We start from the raw sequence: 24,923 nt of genomic DNA, 5'->3' as shown, positions 1-24,923 counted from the left end.
CTCATAGCATAGAAAGTGGATGATTAAAGCATTGACTTGCTTACTTCACTTTTATTAACTTCTTAACCAGCGAGTACCGTACGTTCCTCTAGACCCGTAACAATGGAAAACGTCACTTCCTCTCGCCTGTTCTCTCACTATAATCCGCCCCCTAAGCAACATCAACAACAACTAACAATACTATTGTGAGAACAAGCACCAGACTCCAGCAGGGTTGGTTTGCAAGGCCCTGTGTTAACTTGAGCAGGGTGTTTTGTTCTGAGAGGTTGTGCTAAAAATGTACCCCTAATATAGTACAGTGTTTGAATTTATCTTTGCGACATATACAAATATTTTTTTATAAAACCGAGTCAACTCAGTTAAAATATTTATCTTCATTAAAAAAAAATAATAATAAAATTAATCTCGAGTTAACTCTTTTATTTTGAAAGCCCTAATATTCATATATATATATATATATATATATATATATATATATATATATATATATACACATGCATGATCTATGTTGCCTGCTTGGCATAAATCCCCAGCGGCGACCAGGTATGACGTGCACGAGTGCAAAATTCATGAAATTTGAGAAAAAATAACATTCAAATGAATAATAAAAAAAAAAAGGGTATTGGGCATTTTTAATATATAATTACTTTGTTAATTACCCATGTAATCAATTAATAATTTATAAAAATTATATTGTGTCAATGTGTGGCCAGCATCCATGTAAACTATCACGATCGAAGTACCAGGATCCCACGGCAGACATATTGACACATCAATTAAAAAGTTGCATTGTTACATCATTACTCATTAATTACAACGACTCTGCCTATTGTTATTGGTTTGTTTCTGTATTTGTCAACTTGCCACTCTACTGGTGATGGTTAATACTTAATACTACCTTCCACTTTGCTGTAAAAACACCCCAAAACATAATTTTCCACTATTAGGATGGATAAAGTATTATTTTATTCACTACAACTCAATTTTTGTTTTAGTTATGAGAAGATATTCTAAACAATTAGTTTTTTATAGATCACATATTTATACAAAGTATGCTCTCTTTGACGTTGATGGTTTTCCCGGTTAAATTGTGATATGTCTGACAGATTAGGATTATAGCAAAACAAAGACAGAAGAGTTCTAAAATCCATTTTGCTGACTAATGTGTAAAGCATTATCCAACGCGACAGATGGCTCACTTGTCAGGGTTTGCAGTGAGTCGAGCGTCTCGCTTGTTCCTGACTACTACTTGATATTTCTGGTCTGGTTTAAGTTAATCTGGTTTGGACTGCTTTGGGATATTTAAAGAGGACAAGATGCGGAGTCAGCAGTGGTATTTCTGTGACCTGCATGTGTTTGCCAAAGCTATTTGCAAAATACAATCTGGCAATGTGGATCAGTACTTCTGTTTCTGGTGGTGTTGCTCCCCCGCCAAAATCCTGACGAGATCCAGGATGACACAAGTAAGCCAATAAGGGCTTCCCTAGCTTTCTCAGAAGTACCAGCCTTCCTTGCCTTAAACCCGTGGTCACATGACCACCACAGCATAACTATCGTTCTTCCCATGACTGCTATTATTATGTGCCGACTTGAGACAATGTCCTAAGTATTGTTGTGATTTTGACACCATTGTTGAGAAAGAAGAGAATTGCGGCATTCCCAAATATAATAAACAAGCGATGGGTTACCCTACAACACTTGAGATTCACAGTTAGCACGGTGTTTGTGATTATCATTTTTTGTCCATGATTTTTAGAAATGGATTCTGCTCCCAAAAACATACAGTAGATACGAAACACAATCGAGCCGAGAGGTATGAATATTTAACATGTATCCAATAAGGTAGAATGTTATATTGCTTATAAATGGATTTCATTAATAGAGTGATGTCAAACATGGTGCTGTGCACACATTATGTAAGTCCCACTAGAGGTAGCCAAAGATATGGACAATGAATTATGCACATTTTCAACAAACAGGGCATGGCCCATGAACTTGCCCAACTGAATAAAAATGGCACGTGAAATTGATTAGTCGGCAGCATGTTTGTCAAGTTGAAAAAAAAAACAAGACCTGCGTCAACTTAATTAACATCCATATTGTTAGCATAATAGTTTGGTTGTTTAAAGGGACAATTGATTGGGCTGAACATTGGTATTTACATAACAGGCATGCATGTAAAAATGACATCAGTACAAAAATGCGTCCACGTAAAAGAATCTGGAGTGATTTGAGGTCTTTTTTTGTGATAAGATTTACCACGAATTGGCACGCTTCCATTTGGAGCTTGCCTTATTATTTTTTCCATCTCAGCTGTCTACGTCACAGCAGTGAGGAAAGCGTTGTGATGTTGCTTGCTATGTCAGTTCTGTTCTCTCAAACGTCGATTGATTGCCACCAAAATGCAAATGCACATTACTAGTATTCTTGTCCACTTCAACCTGTGAAAATATATAAGATCTATAAACACAATATTTTGGAACAAACGTTAGCTCTTATGAGTAAAAAACATGATCACCTCCACAAAACAATAAAAAAAATGTGCCAGTTGCTTCTTCACTGACCCCGGCTAAATGTGCGCATGAACCCTGGTGGATGGACAAACTTTGAAAAATTCCGAGAACCTATGCTTCAGCGAAGAAGCCGATGCCGTTTTCAAATGAGTGGTGTAGGCGTGGCCATGAGTGGCCTTGGTGAAAAAAAGGAGGTGAAGCTAACGCTTATGAATGAAATTGTAATACATATAAAGTCCTACAAACAATTAACCTTAGGAAAACTTCTCGGAGTTCATTTTGTTTGCGTATCTTGGTGACTTATTAAAAAAGAAAGACAAGGAAATAAGCTGCTCATTTACTCATTGTCTTTTAAGTCAGCAATAGAAAGGCGCATCATTTTGTGACATTTTCAGTTTGAAGTGGGCCCAAGTAGAGATTTCCACATACATTTTGGGGGTGGTTGATTTCTCCAAAACAAATTCATGAAATTTGAAATGCAAGCTAATATAATTTCCCTGATACATAAATTGACCTTATATAAAATAGACCATCCCAGCTGGAAGATCCCTTTAAGTCATATTTGAATGTTTATAAAATCAGAAGAATCAGAATCAGAATGCCCTTTATTGTCATTGTACTCCGTGTTCAACGAGATTCGAGAGCTCCCCGCTGCAGTTCGATACAACAATAATTTAATTAAATATATAAAATTGATTAATTAAAGATAAAATAATGAAATATGGAATTGGAAAAATAAAAAGACATTGTGTCGCTGTTCTGCAAGGTAAGGGTAGGTGTGTGTGAGAGTTCAGCATGGATATGGCTCTCTGGAAGAAACTGTTGTTCAGTCTGTCTTTATTTTGATGCACCTGTAGCGCCTGCCAGAGAGCAACAAGTCAAACAGGTGTGAGATCGGGTGAGTATTGTCTTTAATGATATTGAGAGCTCTGCGGAGGCATCGGTGGTGTAGATGTCCGACAGGGAGGGGAGAGGGCAGCCAATGATCCTCTGCGCTGTTTTGACTGTCCTCTGGAGCCTCACTCTGTCTGCCTCAGTGCAGCAGCCGTATCAGGTAGAGACACAGTAGGTCAGCAGGCTCTCGATGGACGAGTGGTAGAAGGCCAGCAGCAGCTTCCTGTCCAGGTTGAATTTCCTGAGGACCCTCAGGAAGTGCAGACACTAGTGGACCTTCTTTATCACTGCTGTGGTGTTGTGTGTCCAGGGGAGGTCATCAGAGATCTGTACTCCCAGGAACTTGAACGTGTGGACCCTCTCCACACACACGCCTCTGATGTAGAGGGGTGGTGGCACAGTCTTGTTCCTCCGGAAGTCAATGACGATCTCCTTTCTTTTTACAGTGTTGAGCTGTAGTTTATTGTCCTCACACCAAGCTGTTAGTCTCTGGATCTCCTCCCTGTAAGCTGTCTCGTCACCTTTCGAGATCAGACCGACCACTGTCGTATCGTCAGCAAATTTGACGATGGTGTTGTTTCCGTGGGCCGGGCTGCAGTCATAGGTGTAGAGAGCGTACAGGAGAGGGCTCAGCACACATCCTTGAGGGGAACCGGTGCTCAGCGTACGGGTGGAGGACATGTAGGGGCCGAGCAACACAGTCTGGGGTCTGTTGGTCAGAAAGTCCTTAATCCAGGTGCGTGTGAGGGCGGGGAGGCCGAGAATGGCCCGTTTGGTGATGAAACAGAAGAAAAAAATAAAACACAACAAAGAGTTTATGACTCCGTTACACATTTGAAGGAGATCATGACCTATATAGACATAGAGTAAAAACACATTTTTTAGTGAGTACACTGGTATTTTTATTCATTTTTAATGCATTTTTGCTTCGACTGTCAGTTAAAAATTACTTAGCAGTTACGCTATTACGTGAAGGGTCGGTGAATTTGGCGGCATAGGACGCATATGCTCGGCACACGGCTGCCCATGTTTTTAGAGCACGTGAAACAGCTCGCCACCGTCGCTGTAATCATTGCCCCCCGCAGGGTTGCTTACATAAGCTGTAAAGTCCTAACGTGTCATGACATTTGTTTGTTTTTATGTCATGTACGAAGCGACCATCCCCCACGTTTTCCTGTAGGGAGAGCAATATGGGCTACATAATCAGCAGTGGGTCATCCCTTCATAACCAACCCCCATCCTGCCCTTCCGTATGTCCTTCCCCCACCCTCCCAGCGACATGAAACGCTACTGCAAAGAATGCAGGTCAACAAAATGGGGAACCTCATAATCACCGGTGACTCCGCCCAAATACGTCTCCTTCAGCCGACCCCACCCCCTTCTTTATACTCTATAAGCAAATATGCAAGCATGTGATGGAGAAAACTTCAGGAGGCACGAAAGCAGAACAGGGTGTGCGTGCCCACCCTACTACCCTGCATTAGTGACTGTGTGTTCTCCATGTGTGCGTTTCGTGCATTCATGTGTATGTGTGTATTGCATATGTGTGTGAGGGCAGTGGGGGTGGTATGTGTACATCGCCTGTTCACTCTGCAATGTTCAAGGGGTGAAGGAATTGAAACGTTCTATATTTACTTGCTGCCATTCACACTGTGTAAGAATAATTAGCACACAAACACACATACAGTGTGTATGCAAGCATGAATTGGCTGCACTTCATGCTGAGATGCACATTTGATCTGCCAACAAACTTTACGTTGAGAATTAGTTTTACATTATTATCCCAGCTGACTGCGGGCGAAAGGCGCCCTACACCCCGAACTGGTCTCCAGCCAGTCGCAGGTCACACAAAGACACCGTCAGTGAGTGGGAACCGATCCCACGCTGCCCGCACTTGAGACAGGCAAGTGTACGACTACCGTTAATAACACTGAGATGTGAGATATTGCAAGTAATCTTTGTTTGCCTTTAAAATATATTGAAAAACGATTTCAGAGCAAATTATCCTTCAATTTTTTTGAGTATGTGAGATAAGACAATCGTACATTAAAATGGGCTCACAGTCCAATTGACGCCATCATGTCATGTGGCCCGTGACATAACTGAGTTTGACACTCTTTACGTAGACAGTTGACTCTTACGTTTCAGACTACATACTGTAATAAACATAAAATTTTTCTGACTGACTTTTAAAAAGTGAAAAGAAAAAAATGTGTGAGTAGTGGAATAGAGATGGTCAGCACACCACATGCAACAATACCACAATCGCAAGTCTCCTCCCCCCTACCCAGATCTTAGTAAGTAGTAAATACTAAGATTGACTAGTGAGGGGTAAAATGTTGTCAACAGGGCCTAACAGACTCCTGGAAAATATAACAATAAAGGAAGAGTAGAAGTAGTAGAAGAAGAAATAAAATAAGCTATAATCATTTTAGCTTATCTGAATCGTGGTCTTGTAACATTCATATATTTGTGATTAATTTGGGAGACATGTTGTACAAATCCTCAACAGAACCAGCCAGTCCGAGTATTGACTGAATTTGGTGTCTACCACACACATAAGTATTTGTGACCGTAACGAACTGCACACCTCAGAATAACTATTCAAGGTCGGTGTATAGACAACCAAAAACACAATGCTTGCGACAAGTGACCATGTCATTCTAAGCGGCATGGAAGCTGAAGGCAGCTTAAGCGTGTTTAGTTTCGACTCTGAGAACAGCCAGTAATCCCAAATCAGTCTCCAAGAGGTCTGCAATGTTTCGTAATGGGTCAGGAGATCCGATAAGTATGTGCGACCTAAACCATTCACTGGTTTTGAGGGTGAGTCTGTGAGAAGCTGGCAGTTCCAAGATATGTTTGTTTTCTGCAGTTGGTACTTGTTCATTTTGTTTCATGCACAACATATATTTTGTAAGGATAGACACAAATATCGCTTTTATTTACTGCTAAAAATCCAAGCTACTGCAATTTCAGTATTGAACATCCCAAATTGTTCTTTCACAATTAGCAGCAAGCATTATTCACCATCTGGGTAGACAAGTCTGGAGATTTCAAACAAATCAGCCTTGAGACTTATTGCATAAAGCAGCAGCAAACTTATGCACAATGAGGACTACTTTGTCCCGTGGCCTACATTTTCAAATCTGGCTTGCAGCCACGGCCGATTGCAGTCAACTTTACTGAACTCATGGATTTATTTTTAATTTTGGCACACATTCCGACATGTTGCGTCTGGGGACATTGGGTTTGGATCATTTGCCATAATTCTCTGAATGACTCTGTTATTTTGACACATGAAATGCTCATTGGATTCAGAATGTATTTTGTAGTGTCATAAACATTTTGGTCAGATGACTCATTTTCTGTCCAATAGGCAATTTCTTTGGTTTGTGTGGGCGGGGATCGTCTTATTATGGCCCCCGTCACTGTTCATTGCTAGTCCAACCCTGCCTTTATCACGCTTAATACGGCGGGTTAATGCTGTCCAAATATAGCAGCGTTTCATGATTCAGAGCGCTGCCATTGTTATCTCATGTGACCTGACAGTGAAAATGTGCAATATGCGATGTAAACAAACAAGTTAACTCTCCACAAAGAGAGCAGTGTTTGAATTATGTATTGCCTTTTAGCGTTTAAAGGCCCCAAATGCCACAGAACAAAACCTTTCCATCATTCCAATGGTGACGGAATACACCCATCCATCTGAAAATAGTTCCGTAATAACCATTAAGTGAAATTGTGTCTCTATCTTTATTCCGAAACAGCAGCTCGTCGTTGTTGCGCATCTGAAGTCAAAGTAGATTTTGCTAAGTCTTCTTTGGCTGAGTTGTGTGTTTTTGTTATCAAGCGGCATGCTGGAACGATGCCAATATGACATGGAGGGATTGGGGATGGAATTGAAACAGCACAAACCCAGAACATCCCCTCTAATCCGAGTGTAAATAGCATGATGGGACAAATCGAAAATGATCAAATATTTGGTAAATATTTGCACTTGCTTAGTGTTTTTACTTGAATATTAATGGCTAACATAGGTTGGCGCTGGCGCTGCATCAAGCCATGTTACTAAGCTTCATGCTGGAGGCTGTTTGACAAAGCCAAGATGTTTTTTTCTGCCCAAAAATAATGTTCAGATGATAGCATCAATGCCTTAAAGGCTTTTATTTTTCAAAAACCGTATTCGCTAATATTTGGTAAAAACAATGTTTGACCAAGACAGTGTATAGTTACTATAAAAAGATATCTACAAACCACATACATGTGAAATCCATCAGTAAGTAGGCTACTTACCATTTTTAGGTGTCAAGTAGACACATGGTATTCTATGTGAATCAAATCTTTTACATTTGGTATGTTATTGTTGATATTACATCATTATTACATTATTGTTCTAGGGGCAGTCTGTATCTGGAGGGACCACCATTTGCCTCACCCAGTACTCATTGATTCAAAAAATTGATCAGGTTGTTGATTGTGGCCTTTTGAATGATGGACCATTTTTTCAGGTTTGGAGAATTGTGTATAGAACCTTGCACACTGTGCATTATTACCATGTTACAACATGAGAAGATGGTTGGAATGAATGGCACAAAAATCGCCCTCAGACTCTCATCATGGCATTTCTGTGCATTCAAAATGCCACCAATAAAATACACTAGTGTACATTTTGTCATCAAGTGCCAACAGAGACACAATGTTGTCAACCAAGAATCATACGTAAAGAAAACACCTCCCCAAAGTACCAGACAGCATTGAAAGTGAGCAAGTAGTTTACAACAATGAACTGAAGTCAGGTTGAGACCTTGATGACAACAAGGCTGAAAATAAACTTGCCTGAGATGGTTTCTGACTGTTTGTGCAGAAGTCATTTGGTAATGCAAACCAATTTTTGTAGCAGCTGTCAGTGTCTCAGACGATCTTGACTAAGTTGACTGGATTCCATTAGAATATTTTACAGGGTGGCTGAAGTTACCGTTACTGCTTAACTATTTAAAATAAAATACAAGTTCACTTAAAAACAAGTGACTGAATTATGTCTTAAAAATAATTAAGCCCTCTTTTTAATGCAAAGTCAATACCATCAAGGGCAAACAATGAATTAAAAAAAAAAAACTCCTGGAGGCAGCTGAAGTGTGATGAACTGTCTGTTTTCAGGGTCACGGCTCTTCTGTCATTTTTGTCAATCATCCGAGCATACATCAAAACTCATCAAGTCTTCGTTGTCATCCAAGCACATTAATGATTATATCAATATCTTATTGCATTAATTTTGTACAATCAGGATCACTGTCTGACATTAATGAAGTGCTAAGCTGCATTTGTAGGTTTAATAGTGACATGCACAGTTGCACTAACCTCAAAACGTGAGTGCACCAAAGTCAGCTGGGATTGGCTCCAGCTCACCAATGGCCCTAAGATGGACAATGGATGTAGAAAATGCAGGTTGGATGGAAAAGTTGCTTTACAATTTATTTCTGTAAAGCGTGGTTGATTGGCCACAGGTGTGGTGTAAGTACCTAAATTACTTAAGAGTCTGCTGGTGATACTGTAAAATTAATTGTGTTGACGCACAATTTAAATTAATAAAAGAATTAAAGCACTAATAATGCTTGAGGTTTGCATTTTTTTTAGCTTTGCCCTTGTGACTTTGATTATTTTCTGCTTTCTATACTGTGAAGTGTGACCCTTTAAAAAAAATGAACAAAAAAAACTTACAATGGAAATGATTAATTTCACGATTTAATCACTTAGTTTGCATCTTTTGTCCTTTGTAGTTCGTTTTGAGGTGGAGCAAATCAAAGCAGCCCAAAGCACCAGTGCTGTTGCTTCTTGTCATACAGGGTCACTGGGGTCTTTTCCACGTTTGTTCTTTGTTTTCGTGGCACACAATTATGATAAAATAAGCCCATTTGGGAAGGGCAAGATGTTCCCTGCAGTTGGAAACGCCCGTGGGTGACTGCTGCAACGCTTGCTATTATGCCACATGTATGTTATGGCAGCGGGGAATGTAAATTTTTCAAAGCGTACACTTCTGCCCACTGAAGCTTGCTAACGAGATCTGCTCTTTGTCCTCCTCTAGCCATTCAAGAGGCTTTGTGCTGTCCCACTTTTGAAAGCGTATTCAGCTCCAAGTCATGTGGTTGCATACCTGCCATTTGTGATGCATTGGGGAAATCAACAATAGAATATTAATAGTAATGCTCTTGGAATATTTTGGAGTGAATATGAAATTATTGAAATTAGTTGATTGTAAAGGAAATAAGAGGCATTCAGTATTATTTGCAATTCCCAGGTTCCTTAATAACATGCCTGTTAAGGCCCAAGAATTTCAAATGACAAATCTAATTTTAGCCGCACTGAACTCAGCCCGTTTTGAAGGGGCGGGCACATGAGATGCTGCTCATCCTACCTCCCTCGACTGCAAGGCCAACTGAGAGTGTGCTCTTGATGCCATCACGACTGCTGAGAGAGTTGGGTACTCGCATAAGGCCAGTGGCTTCCACTTGCAAAAGTTGCACCCTCAAGTAAAGAAGAAAAAAAGGCAAGTGCTCATAAAGACTGGGAGAGCATGGAATGTACTGGATTTTCACTCGTCAAGGCATCAGACGACATTACCTAGCCATTGCATTGGACTTGTCAGTTAGTCTTGCGGCACACAATATCTTTTTTTACAAGTTGTAGAAACCCTCTTCCTATCCCTGTCATTTGCAAGGTACATATAGACTCAACGCAATTTATATCGAAGTTTCACAACTATTGAAGCTGTATCAAAGCGCTGTAAAAAAAAAAATAGCACAAGATAACAATAATACACATCACAGTGGGCGCCTGGTTAGCACAATGGCGTCACAGTGCAGAGGTCGTGGATTCGATTCCGGCTCCGGCCTTCCTGAGTGGAATTTGTATGTTCTCCCCGTGCCTGCGTGGGTTTCATCCGGGTACTCCGGTTTCCTCCCACATTCCAAAAACATGCATGGCAGGTTGATTGGACACTCTAAATTGCCCCTCGGTATGAGTGTGAGCGTGGATGGTTGTTCATCTCTGTGTGCCCTGCAATTGGCTGACAACCAGTTCACGTTGTACCCCGCCTCCTGCCCGAAGATACCTGGGATAGGCTCCAGCAACCCCAGCGACCCTTGTGAGGACAAATAGTACAGATACTGGATGGATGGATAACAATAATATAAATCATAAGACGAGTCAACCGCAAATTTATGTGTCTCAAAATGTATTTGGACGCTGATTAAAAAAAAGTCTTCTTTTCTAGCACATTCGGTTTTTGAGATATTTTCATTTTTGTTTTTTAAATTTGAGCTATAAACGCTGGCATAATATGGATTTTGCGATGCCTTGTAATGTAACCACTGGGCCTTACAAACCAACACTGCTTGAGTGTGGCGCCTGTGGACAGTTTTGAGAATTGTTTCGATAAAAAAAAATGCCTGTAAAGATGTCTCAGTTTAGATCGTATTCAAGAATCAAGGAAAGCTATTAGAACAGTCTATGAATTAAATATACTTCATATTTGGTGATTCTGCATTAATTCCAACATTCTTTTCAAGTAAATATCTGTTACAGGCGTCACAAAAAATAGTGATTAATCACAACTAATCATGGAATTTTTTTGTGAATAATTAAATTATTAATAAATTTAAAAATATATATTTATTCATTATAATAAATTAATAATTAATTTAACAATGAATCACCTAACAGCACTACTTTATATATTACCATATTACTACTTAATATATTACCATATTACATATTATATTCTGATATTATATTATTATTCTGAAAACCTGATGTGCTAAAGAAAAAAACAAGAGCAGATTTAAAATCAATGCAATAAAGGAATCTAGAAATGTTAACTTGGCTCTCTGATTTAAAAAAAAAAAATGGGTAAAAAGCTGTTGACCGGTGTAATCAAATAAAATTCAAAATTCACCACAAGTCTCTTCATATTGGTAGATCGCACAGGTTGTTTGAAGCTGTTATAGATGAAGCAGGAGAAATTTGATGTCACCTTTGACCAGATGACATTGCCAAGATCATAGTTATCACGATCACGTCATGCATATGACGTCACTCATGTTTGCTACAAGCTATGTTTGAAAATAATCAAGCAATTGTGTAGTTTTCTACCCGCCCAAACATAACTGGGATGCTCACGAACGAGGTCTCCACATTGTGAGACAGTAGGCCTGGTCGATCATGAGGTGATGTCATGAGAAAGAACGCACATTAATCTCTGACCCTTGCAGGAGCACAGTGCCACGACCCATGATGACCACTGACCTGCATGCTCGGGGAGGTAGTGAAGTATGACATGATGGGCCAATGAGATTTTGGGTCAGCTCTTTTGTTGTCTGCAAAGGAGGGTTAACAAGGAGTCCATGAGTGAATGGCAGGGTGGGTTGCTCAACTATCATATTGACTTGTTGTGATGGAGCGTTCGGACCTTCACACGGGACACGGCTTTGGTCTGACACCCCTGACCTTGTTCTCAGACAAACTGCATGTGACATAATCCAACACGCTATTGAGCCAATGGCATTGTGAGTTGTTACTCATACTAACTTATTGCCCTATTGCCTCACACGGTATTCTGCTGTCTGTGCCTTGTGTGCAGGGGAATTTTTTTAGGCGCGAGTATCAAACTTGTTAGATAATTTTGGCCCTCAGATGCCATCGGCGTGAGGGGTGCGGGGCACAGGAGCCAACTGCACTTGACAATTATCCATGGTGCATGCGTTCTCCATGCATACACCAAATATTCCAGCGCCCTGAGGATAAAGAGGATAAATTAGTTCTATTTGGCAAGATTATGCCTGCTTTTAAAATATCAGGTCCCCAGAATATAAGGATAAGCACAAACCGGGCAACATCTCTTCAGCTTAGATATCACTTAAATCTGACTTTGTGGTCACCATCTTGTTGGTCACATGATACCAAACTTTAAACACCAAAGGCGCCTATTGTTCGGAGAACAGCACCATCCACACCCGGAGTCATTGATGGCAAAACTGATGGCACCCCGTGACCATCAGTCTTAACAGGAAGTAGTCTGCGCTCAGTGAAAAAATGGGGAGATCGTCATTTTCGTGCTGGGGCAATGATTGAGTTCAGCCTGTTTAGGAATTTGGTAGATTCAGTATGTCTCACTGCATGTTCCTATCATGCCCCCGCCTGCGCATCTGCAAATTTGGTTACAAAAAGTTGACTATTTCAGACTCGGAAAGAGCAGGTCTAACTCCTGGTGAAACACAATTTTGGTGTATTTGATCAAAGCGTAGGCAGACGTGTCGTGGATGTCATCGAATTTCATTCACAAATATGAGACAGGCGTTGGGACAACCTCTGTGACTCAGTGTAGAAAACCATTCATGGAATGAATTTCAATCATTGTCAACTTAAAAATATTTTAATAGCCCCCCACTGTCACTGTAATGTCTTGAGATATCAATGAAGATATGCACGCACAACGGCTCTCTTTATGTAGGCTCTTTTAATGCAGCGCTTAACATCATACAACATCTGACTGACGGTCGTTGTTACTCTGAGTTCCCCAGACCTTCATAACCCTGACATATATAAACCACTACCACCCTCTATTGGCAACAATCAGTAACTCCGCCTAACCACTATATAACATCCCTCCCTTCTTAAATCTGAAACATACTATAAACAGTTAAATTCAAAATATACGTACGTGTAAGCATGTTTAGCCCTGTAGTTATTAACAAAAGACGACTCAGCCCAAAACTCTGCCACTCCCATGTAAACGACCTAACAGTCACACCTTTTTTTTTTTCTTGCACATATTTTACTTCACAAAATCTGTCAGATAGGCAGGAGGTTTCTTGTTTCGTTAAGATCGACGCAACTCATGTGTTGGCGAACTGCTGGCCTCACTGCACTCTTCCTCTAGCAGCACCGGAGGCCCAACCTCGTTCTCCACTTGTGATGAACTCGCCTCCTCTCTCCGTGCACAAGTTATTGGCGCTGGCAACACACAGCCCTCCTCACTTGTCGAGTACCGTAGCCGAACAGATGCCTCTCCGGTTCTGTCGAACAGTTGATCCACATGTCGCCTAATTATCTTCCCGTTTCCCAGCAGCACTGTATACGACACCGGTCCTGTGGACTCCTTTATGAGCCCCGGTATCCATTTTGGGCCTGCCCCATAATTCTTGGTATAGACAGTGTCTCCAGCAACAAAACTGCGTTCCTTGGCGTGTCTGTCATGATAAGCTTTTTGACTTGCCTGTTTTGCTGCCACTCTCTGCTTCATATCAGGGTGTATGAGATCAAGTGTACACCTCAACTTCCTTCCCATTATCATCTCAGCAGGCGACAGTCCCGTTGTTGACTGTGGAGTGATGCGGTAACTAAACAAAACTGTTCAGTTTTGTCTCCAGATTTTCCCCGGCACTTTTTTTCATGAGTTCTTTGAAGGTTTGTACAGCTCTTTCCGCCAACCCGTTAGATGAGGGATGGAACGGCGCAGAAGTGACGTGTGTGATTCCATTTCGTGCCATAAATTCCTTGGTTTGTTCACTCACAAAACACTGGGCATTATCAGACACAATCATTTCTGGAATACCATGTGTACTGAAACTGTTTCTCAAACTGTTTACTGTTGCTGATGACGTTGCTGAGTTGACTGGATAAACGTCAAGCCACTTGGAATGCGCATCCACAATAACTAAAAACATCTTTCCCATGAATGGACCAGCATAATCAATGTGAAGTCTCCTCCATGGCTTCTCAGGCCACTCCCAGGGATGGAGAGGTGCACAGGCAGGTGCCTTTCTGTGTTCTTGGCATGTGGTGCATGATTTTACCGTATTTTCCACATCATTGTCCATTTGCGGCCACCACATGTATCCTCTTGCCAGTCCTTTCATACGGCTCATCCCGGGATGTGACTGATGTAACTGTTCCATCATGGATCTTTGGGTGTCTCCGGCAATGGAAGACGACTGAGCGCATCTGCATTACCATGGTCTTTGTGATAACATACTCGTAAGCTCTCAACAAAACAGCCCATCTCATGATCCTTTGTGAAGCCATCTGTGGTACTGCTTTCATCTCATGGAATAAACCGATGAGAGGTTTGTGATCTGTATAAATCACAAATTTTCTGCCATATAGATACTTGTGGAAATACTGTACTCCAAAAATCACTGCGAGTCCCTCTTTATCAAGCTGGGAGTAGTTCTTTTCTGCCGCTGACAGTGTTCTTGAAGCAAAGCATAGGGGTTTCTCGTCTCCATCACTCATTCGGTGAGCTATTACTGCTCCCACTCCATATGGTGATGCATCACAAGACAACAGCAGTTCTTTTGTTTCATCGTAGTGTACTAACACACGGCTAGACTGAAAACATACCTTTGATTGCTTGAAAGCCTTTTCTTGCTGTGGGCCCCAAGACCACAATTCATCCTTCCTTAATAGTTTGTGCATGGGTGCCAGCAACGTAGATACGTTTGGAAGGAACTTATTGTAGAAGTTCAACAGTCCCAAGTACGCCTTGAGCTCTGTCACAGAAGTGGGTGGGGGTGCCTCCTGTATGGCCTTTACCTTTGCTGGCAGTGGATGCAGCCCTGTCTTGTCTCTAATCTCGTTGCACTCTTGAGTACAATGACAATAAAGGGATTTCTAATTCTAATTGTCCACTCTGTGTCCCAAAAATGTCACCTCGTTTTCCAGAAACTGGCACTTGCTCCGTTTCCAACGCAGTCCTGCACTTCTCAGTCGCTTCAGAACTTGATCCAGTGTGTGCAGGTGATCGTTGTCATCTTTTCCTGTCAGAATAATGTCATCCAAATATACTGCAACTTTTTCGATCCCTTGCAGGACCCCTTCTATGGTACGCTGAAAAATGGCTGGACTAGAATTTACGCCAAAAGGTAATCTGGTGTATGTAAACAGTCCCTTGTGGGTGTTAACTGTTACATATCTTGATTCTTCATCCAGCACAATCTGTTGGTATGCGTGGCTCATGTCTAACTTAGAGTACTTCTCTCCTCCCGTGAGACAAGCTATCATGTCTTCCATTCTGGGGATGGGGTACTGTTCAATGGCTGAGCATTTGTTTACTGTTAGCTCTCCACAAATTCTCGCTCGTGAGTCTGGTTTGAGAACTGGTACAATGGGTGCTGCCCATTCAGAAAACTTCACTGGCTCAATGATTTTCTCCTGTAAAAGCCTCTCTAACTCCTGTTCTACTTTTCTTTTCATGGCAAAAGGAACGGATCTTGGCTTGTAAAAACAGGGTGTGGCATTTCTAGGTACATGGATTTTAGCTGTGAAGCCCTTCAGCATCCCTAGCTCATCTTTAAATACTTCTTCATGTTTAGACAGTATTTCTTGGAGAGGAGTTTCTCTGTCCTCTACTCTGTGGACCTCCTCCAGCCAGTCTAACTTGAAGGCTTTGATCCACCCACGTCCAACTAGACTCGCCCCAGTACCTCTAACCACGACCACCACTAACATCTTGGTGGTACCTTCATGTTCAACTTTCACTTTCGCTGCACCCATCACCGGCACTCTATGGCCACCATATGTCCTGAGCTTTATCGAGCACTTGGCTAGCTTTGGCTTCTGATTGTCAAACAGCTTGTAAAAAGTCCTACTTGACATTATGGTGTATCCACATCCAGTGTCCACTTCAAAAATGACTTTTTTGTCATTTACTGTTAGCTCTTTTTTAATTGGCTCTTCTCGAGGGATCACTATCACTTCACTATCATTAATGTTGTACATAGTCCTGTTATCCTCCTTAAGGTGATGCATAGTGAAAACTTCTTCCTTCTCACTATCTCCCTCCTCTTCCTGTATGAAATTAGCTGCTTTTCCTTTCTGCGGTCGCCCCCATTTTTCACGCGAACCTGTTGCTTTCCCCAGTGACTTACTTCTGCATGCTCTTTTTATATGGCCCACCTTACCACAGTTGTGGCACTTCTCACTGGCAAATCTGCAATCCTTTGCCACGTGGTTGTCTCCACCGCACCGATAACACCGTACCCTATTCAGTATTATTTTCCATTGCACTCTCTTATCTAATTTATATATTTGTCTGTATTATTGTTGTATTGCACTGGAGAGGGGAGCTCTCTAATCTCGTTGCACTCTTGAGTACAATGACAATAAAGGGATTTCTAATTCTAATTCTAATCACAGTCCAGCGCGAGCCTCCTCAGCTCCGCAACATAGTCACCCACACTTTCATCCATTTTTCTATTCCTGGAATTAAACTTCCACCTCTGCATTATTTTACTCGGCTTGGGGTAAAAATGATCCGTCAACAGTCTCACCAGTTCCTCGTAAGTCCGTTCTCCAGGTCTAGCCGGACTGAGCAGGTTCCTCATCAGTGTGTAGGCCTGGGAGCCCACACTACTCAGCAACACAGCCCGTTTCTTGTTAGCATCAACAATGTCGTTCGCCACAAAGAAATGGTCCAGAATCTCACAGTACTCCTCTCACGACTGTGAGTTGCCATCAAAAGAGCCACCGAGCCGACTGTAGCAACCATCGTCTTGTTCACAGGACGTATTCCGGACACTCGTCGAGGCAAAAAAAATAAAAATAGCTGCTTACGTTGCTAACAAACACTGCTGCCGTCGTCACTTCACAGACACGTTTTCTCCGCCCTCATGTCTGGCTTGCATCCACGACTTTCATCCTCGTCGCCATATGTAATATCTTGAGATATCAATGAAGATATGCACGCACAACGGCTCTCTTTATGTAGGCTCTTTTAATGCAGCGCTTAACATCATACAACAGGTCTGACTGACGGTTGTTGTTACTCTGAGTGCCACAGACCTTCATAACCCTGACATATATAAACCACTAGCACCCTCTATTGGCAACAATCAGTAACTCCACCTAACCACTATATAACAGTCACCATTTTGGGGAGTGACATTTGGACATACGGGGTGGAAAACTGTCTCCAATTGTCAACATCACATGCACGGCCAACTACATCATCCGCAAGGGGAGATCTTGCAGTTTACAGGCTGCCAATATCATACACAGACCGCAGCGAGTGTATTTCTGCTTCTGCAATGAAAGCACGGCGTACTCGGACGTAGTACCCTGATTTGGATGGAAATTAGGGATGACACTAGGATTGGCCATGTAAAGACTACTTCCATTCGCACCCGAAAGGACAAGAGGGCCCTATGAATGCAAATACTTTCTTTTGCATGTGTCGTTAAATATAACTGTAGATAAAGCTTGCTCACTACAATGTATCCCACTAGAGTCAATTGGGAAGCAGTGATACATTCTCTAGTGGTGGGCATGTCAGTTAACTTCCGTCATTCACCAGTGACGGACTCGAAAGTCCATCATGATCATTATCAGTCTTCATTATTTCTGGCTGGCCCAGTCCGTCACTGTGTGATTGCTATTTTTAACGCAGTTCCTTCACTGTGAAATTACATTTCTTCACCGCTGTTTTAGGACCATCAGTAAAAAAAATTGTTAGGAATAGTGTTTGCAGTCAATTTTAACAGTTTGGACTACTTTACACGAAACATAAAATCAATTATATCTTATTCTATTCCTCCTCCTACTTCTCATCCCCAATATGAACCTCATCTTTGTTTTTTTCTGGTTTGTGGTGGTTCTGGGGACGTCTGAAAATGCGCTCATTCCGTCTGTGTTTCAAATTTGCCATCAGGCGTCCTTCACTGACGGACTGACGGACCTTAAGGCAGACAGCTGCAAATACTCGCTCCTGACTTTCTGTGTCCCCATATAACTTACAGAATGTGAAATACAACAAATCAGGTTCAACTAAGCTGCAATTGAAACTGTTAACTGTCTTTTAAATAACTTCGCTGCGATGACATGGCGACCATTCCAGGGTGAACAAAATCTGGGTACCACATCACTGTTATGTCTGTACTATTAATCATTTATCATGGCAACTCTATTTTGGAATTAAAGAAGCATTCAGCAAAGTAGATTAACTTTCGCATCCAGAGGATTGCCCGTCCGTCTCCAACCTAACTTCATATTCTCCTCTCTCCACAGTGGCCCTGACCAACCGAGAAAGTGTCACTCCAGTCAGCATGAATAATGGCGACGGAAAAACAACAGGAGTTGTGGATGCCAAGATACCCGAAGGAGAACTTTTGCTCCAAGTCAGTAAATACAAAGTGATCAAAGCATTCACTGAATCCAAACAACTATTCATTGACTAACAGCTTGTCCCAATCGTCACCATGTATTTTCAACCTACGAAAAGTCCCTAAAATTCTATTGAGGCCATCTATTTGGATGCCAAAATCCTCACAGTAGCTTTTCACTTGACACATCTGGCACTGTCTGGCATGCACTCATGCAACAATGTTTTGTGTTTTCTGTTTTGTGCACTTGCACAGTCTGCTGCTTGTTGAGTAAAATGTTTCTAATCAGAACCTGCATCAAAGCACTCTGTGTTTGAGATTGCTTACAATGGCCTGCATTTGTGAGTTTGTCAGAGGGATCAAACAAAATTATGACTAGGCCAATTTTGCAGACATTTTTGCGGACAACATCAAGGAAGAAGAGGAATTTAATTTATACAATTATCCAATTATACTGCTCTGTACTACAACGTGAGTTGGTCTTATAATATAGATTTGATATTTTTTGGTGGATTTGGTATGATATATGAACATACAATATGAACATTTGTAGTGAGTTAATTTTTGTGAAAAAAAATTAGAAAATTGCTGCATTTGGGTTCCCCATCCCTGGTAATATTTAGGGATACTGTTCTTTTGCTTCAAATGTAGTGGTTTTCTGCGTTAAATAGGTTTTATTGAGCCACACAGGGCTCTTGAGCTCTTTTCCACATGGTCTAATGTTTTGTGATACAAACCATCTGGCACATCAGGTTAATTAAATCTGTCTGATGAGAACATCTGCCGGAAGTCTAGCCTCAACTTTGCCCCAAATTAAATAGTATTTATTATTTACTATCTAGGCGGCACAGTGGGTGACTGGTTAACACATTGTTCTCACAGGGTTCGATTCCGGCTCTTCCTGTGTGGAGTTTGCATGTTCACCCCGTGCCTGTGTGGGTTTTCTCCCATATTCCCATTACATGCATGCTAGGTTGATTGAACACTCGTAATTGTCCCTAGGTGTTATTGTGAGTGTGGATGGGTGTTTGTCTTTGTGTGCCCTGCGATTGGCTGGCAACTAGTTCAGGGTGTACCCCCCCTACTGACCGAAGACGGCTGCAATAGGCTCCAGCATGCCCACGACCCTTTTTAGGAGAAGCGGCTTGGATGATGGATGGATCGATTGATTATCAACTAAATATTGGCTAGTCTTTTCACCCCGCAAACATTTCATTGACACTATGAACTAACACGCTTAAATTCTTCTGTTTTTATTGGTTGTATTTTTACTTATTTGAAGTACATTGTGTATGAAATGTGCGATATAAATAAGGCTGCCTTGCCTTGCCTAATAATGCATTACATTTGGTCATACTACAGTATATTGATGTTGATTCTTAAAAAAAAAAAGGCTAAACACACTGCATCCAGTCTTGGTTCAAGGCAATACTGTATGTGTGATTGAATGGAGCAAAAACTCACTGGCTGCCAGATCTCTTTTGATCTGCTGGAGTCATTGATTTTCCAGTCCAATTCCTCCCAATGTGCACCACACTGGCATTCCAGGAGGGGAAGGAGACGCCTACCCGCCCAGCGCAACCCGATTGTACCGGGGAGGTTTCGTTATGTCGTTACAGTATGCAATTCTTTTGGCTCCCTCGTAATCAAACATGAAAGCTCATATGGAGAAACAGGCTCGGTCAGGAGGTGACCATTCCAAAAAGGGGGCCTCTTCCTGCTTGCTTTTGGTTGATTTGTGAAAACAATCTTTTTCTTTGATGATTATCATTTTGGATGTATCTGAATGGTGCCACCACTTCAAAACATAAGCAATAATTATGCCAGTGGTCCAGTTTTGAATGGATCACAAAATGTATACCGATCAAGCCTGCGTTACCACTATAGTGTAGGCGAATTCAGCGTGATATGATAACAAGCCTGGCATGGTCTATTCGTTGATTTTGGTTTAGTATTTAGTTTCAGGTTTTTCCTTACTTTCCTTGCTCTCCTCAGCTGATTCTGATTGTGTTCACCTGCACCTGTCGTCCCATTCCCTAGTGTTACCCAATCAGCTCCTTTGTGTCTTGTCCAGGTGTTCCTCGTTGTCTCGTTAATTTGTTTGTATTTAGTTGCCTGTTTGCTTTCGGTTCATTGTCCACATCATTGTGTATATCACTTGACAGCACTAATTAATATAAATTAGCAGTAAATTACATAACTTAGCCTTAAATGATTTGATCAAAATCCTCCATTGACAAAAATGAATGAACTATTACTTCAATAATATGTTGCAAAGCCATAAGTCCATTTTTGGTTGTACAGCTGGTTCCCCACTGCTTTCAGCAAACAACCCCTTCCAAAGAAAATAATCTATTTTACTAAATAGTATTGACATAATTATCACAATTTGTTTTCATACAAACAATACGTTTCATATAATTTAACTGCTTTCATTAGTTTGGTGGCCGCTATTGTGAAATCTTCAGCTTTGACATGGGTGTTCATGTTTATCGGGGAGGAAGTGTGGCAGATTATTGTGTTGACTGTGTATGTGGTGTGTGCGTGTGCGTGCGCGTGTGTCCAAAAGAATCACATAAAGTCTGCAGCATTAGTCACTTGCTCAACCCCGTAGCCGCCCCTGGCCTGATTCAGGGAGATGCCGGGGCATCTATGCATGTTAGTGTTGACATTTTTGTGTTTTTGTTGTGACCTGTTTGTTTATGGAATGTTGGTAAATGCAGAAAGGGCATGTGCGCACCAGGTGAGCTGGAACTATCAGCCCTCCTCTTCACCAAAGAGGCTTCTGCTTTTCTCCTTTTTTTTTATCCTTTCGCAAACTCCTGCGTTTTCTATATTGATGTTAGGCTTAGCCATTTGCCTAAAAGAAGAACCCAAAGCAAACTCCAGACACAAATTAAATAACAATAAAAGTGTCATTAAACATGGGAGCTCAGAGAATGGGGCTGAATAATAACAATAGAGTAACAAAAAAAAAACAAAGACAAATGGTCAATGTGTTGCCTGAAAAAGACGCGAAGTATACAGAATTACTAAAGCCTGGTCAAGTCTTGTGTCTCACCAAGAAGACTTTGCTCATCACTTCCAAATGTCCAGTCATCTAGAAAGGGGGTGACTCGCTTTCACTCTGAAGTTGCCCCCAACGAGATGAGCCGAGCAGGAATGGGCATAATGAGGGGTCTCCAACGTGATGCCCGTGGGCAAAAAGCAGCCCCCAAGGACAAATGAGTAGCCTGTGGGCCTTCTCCAAAAATAGCTCACCAATGATGAAACATTGTGATTTTCAATTTTGTGTAAGTTGTTGTAAAAAATCATTAAAAACTGAATGTAATTATTGCACGTTCTCCCCGTGCCTGCGTGGGTTTTCGGTTTAGATGATAAATGGATGGATGGGTGGATGGATGCATGGATGTTCCAGATGTTTCAGTGTGTATCACACTGGCAGCCTTTCACACTAATCAGTAGTCAAGATGTTGCTCTCAGCTACAAATAGGTTGGTGACTACTCGGGACTCCCTTGTTATGCTTGGAAACTTCAATGGTCATCTGCCCAATGACAGTGAGACACGGAAGGATTGTATTTGAAGGAACAGTAACGCATCACATTTCCGTACTGATTGGAATTTGAGTGTTGCATTGGACTTCTGAAGGAGTTTCAACTCGCACCGGTGGCAAAATTTCAGCCATGTCATGCCAGTGAAGCTTTGGGGTGTTGAGTCAGATGCAGAATTGTTAAAGCAAAAGACAGGAGCTGTGCTTGTTGGGGGATCAGCAATCCCGTCAAGAATTCTGTCAGGCCGATTTGTTCTGTGGGACTTAGTAAGGAGTTCGTTGTCCATCAGCTCAGGAGGAAGAGACAGTGCACCATCAACACTGGATGTGACACTGCTGATGTTGATTCAGGAAGTTGTGGGCGATTGCGCAGAATATTTTGAAGGCCTCAATTTCCCAGACACACTTTTCATTGAGGAAGCAGCGTCTGGGGACTCTCAAGTGGGCTCTTCTATCCCAAGGATTGTGAGCACTGAGGTGGTTGAAAATGTTAAATGGCCTTAAGGTTGATGACGTTAGCGCAAAGTTCACAAAAGCTGTGATGTTGTGGGGTTTCTGCACCATCATATGGACATCAAGGACAATGATTCGGTATTAGCAGACTTGGTGGTTCTCTACCTATTTAAGAAGGCAGACCAGAGGGTCTTTTTCAACTACGGTGGGTGGGAGCCACACACACGCACACACCCCCACACACACACACACGGCTTCCAGGTCAATTGTGGAGTTCCGGAGAGGAGGATCTATTGCATTGAACCTCATAGAAGATGCAGTGTGATCTCCACCTAGGCTCTGGAACACTACACTTGCTCTACCCCCTCAGCAGGGTACTATTCAAGTGTGCCCAACCGATCGAAATGTGTTTTTTAGACTTTGAGAAGTCTAGGGAATTCTATTTAGGGTACTCTGGGAGTACTAGAACCCCTAATAAAGCTTGTTAGGTCACTCCACAACGGGTGATAGAGTTTGGTTGGCATTAGTTGGATTTGTAACAATTGATTGTTGCACTACATCATTACAGCATTTGTTCATTGATTCTGTTCATAACCTTTATGGACAGAATATTCTTTGGGCAGCCAAAGTCTTGAAATGGTCCAGTTGGGTGGCCTGTGGTACAGTTGGCATTAAACCAGGATCTCCATCTTTTGCTGGAGCAGTTGGGATGAGAATTTGGACTTTTTTTCCACGTGGGCTGGGTTCTTGTGCTTGGGTCCTGGTCATTTCTTGGGTTCTGTCACATGGTGGCTTGCTGACCTTGGGGTAGATTGGGCTGAGCTGCATGAGCGCATGTGAATATATCAGCAACCACTGCGATCCCAACTTCAATCCTGGTTGGGTCCAGTACTGTGTTTGCAGCCAAACAGCTCTATTTAAGGACATAACGACTCGCTGGTTTTGGAATAATTCATATAATACAAATTGGCCTACAACTTAAATTCCTGGCTCTCTTTGTCTTGTTTTGCTTCACATTATGTGAATCTCATCTGAATGGGAAAACGTGCTTCTGTTTTATTATTAATGGCTTTCTCTTAGTAAACGTCTTTATGTTTCTTTTTTTGTGTGTGTGTTTTTGAGCTTCAGATAAGGTTGAAATATGTCATAACACTCAGAGTAATAAAACTGGCAGAAAACGAAAAAAATGGATGGCTTTAGGGGTGTATTATTTTTTCCCTCAGTGCATTTCAATGGTTGTCAATCATACGCAAATCTTGGCTATTCACGTATCGACACTGTCCCTATCGTCCACGAAGAGTAGAGCTTGACCGCATTTTATAATGATTATATATTATTTGGTTAATCATGTAGAATTTAAACAAGCTTACATTCATATTAACAATACTTTCTAGTAGGCATTTTATGAAAGACCGAAAAAAAGGTTATAACAGCTACGGTGTTGGCACTAATTTTCTGATTGAATGCATCCGTCTTTTAGCCAAAACACTTATCCTTACGAGTGTTGCGGGTATACATTGACATCAAAATTCAATTAAGTTTGGGTGTTTTCAAATCCTGTCACTGTTCACACCACATCCATACATTGCCATTGTTGAATTTCTTAACAATAATCTCAATGGTGGAGCAGTTAAAATCTTGCAGGCTTCCACTCTTACATAACACAAACACACTGCCATCACTAAAGAAGCAAAAAAATAAAATCAAGGACATTGCATGCCTTAAATATATTAGAAGACAAAAGCTTTGGCTAACTTTGAGAATGGCTAAACAATTGGCGGTCTAATAAATATGTGCTCATAACATACCACCCTTGAAAAATATTCCTCACACTGCATGTTATTACAACTCGAGATGTGCACACTGTTTGTTGTGTTAATTTCATTCAGGGTAAACATTACGTAACAATCATATGTGACTAAAATTAGCAGCATGACTTTGCCCTTCTGTTAATTGCTGCTAGACTGAACACTAACGCTGTGTTTCCTCCTCAAGGCTCTCAATGGGTTTGTCCTGGTCATCACTGCCAGCGGGACCATCTTCTTCTCCTCTCACACCATCCAGGATTACTTGGGCTTCCATCAGGTTACCTATCATTCATGTCATGTGCAATTTGGCTTTACGACTGTATGACCTCACGTTTAGATGGATAGGTTGCGTGCAACATCAGCAGGAAACTGCTCAGCATCCTGTGGTTCAATCCCTGCATGGTGCATAGAATCACTCGCCCCGAAAAACAATGAAAATTTGAACTTATCAGGTTTGGCCTTTTGCAAGAACAGCACAGTTCTAGCAGCAGACCAAATCAATCATCTATCCAGACTAGTATCAAGGTCAATGTTTCCCAAACTTTATTGAGC

At 41.5% G+C, this 24,923-nt stretch overlaps 1 protein-coding gene across 2 annotated transcripts in view; it reads left to right on the top strand.

The window, feature by feature from the left end:
• The window catches only part of LOC148323130 (aryl hydrocarbon receptor-like), a 50,090-nt gene that overhangs the window by 5,909 nt on the left and 19,258 nt on the right, over window positions 1–24,923 (top strand). For both annotated transcript variants that reach the window (XM_088314286.1, XM_088314285.1), the window contains 2 exons: window positions 18,465–18,574; window positions 24,559–24,648. In XM_088314286.1, the coding sequence (XP_088170412.1) occupies window positions 18,465–18,574; window positions 24,559–24,648 (200 nt within the window). The remainder of the gene's footprint in view (window positions 1–18,464; window positions 18,575–24,558; window positions 24,649–24,923) is intronic.

Source organism: Idiotropiscis lumnitzeri, chromosome 14, assembly GCF_059441095.1.
Source record: "Idiotropiscis lumnitzeri isolate Australia: NSW breed Sydney's pygmy pipehorse chromosome 14, RoL_Ilum_1.0, whole genome shotgun sequence".
Classification (NCBI taxonomy): Eukaryota; Metazoa; Chordata; class Actinopteri; order Syngnathiformes; family Syngnathidae; genus Idiotropiscis; species Idiotropiscis lumnitzeri.
This window is presented reverse-complemented; position numbering and strand designations above follow the sequence as displayed.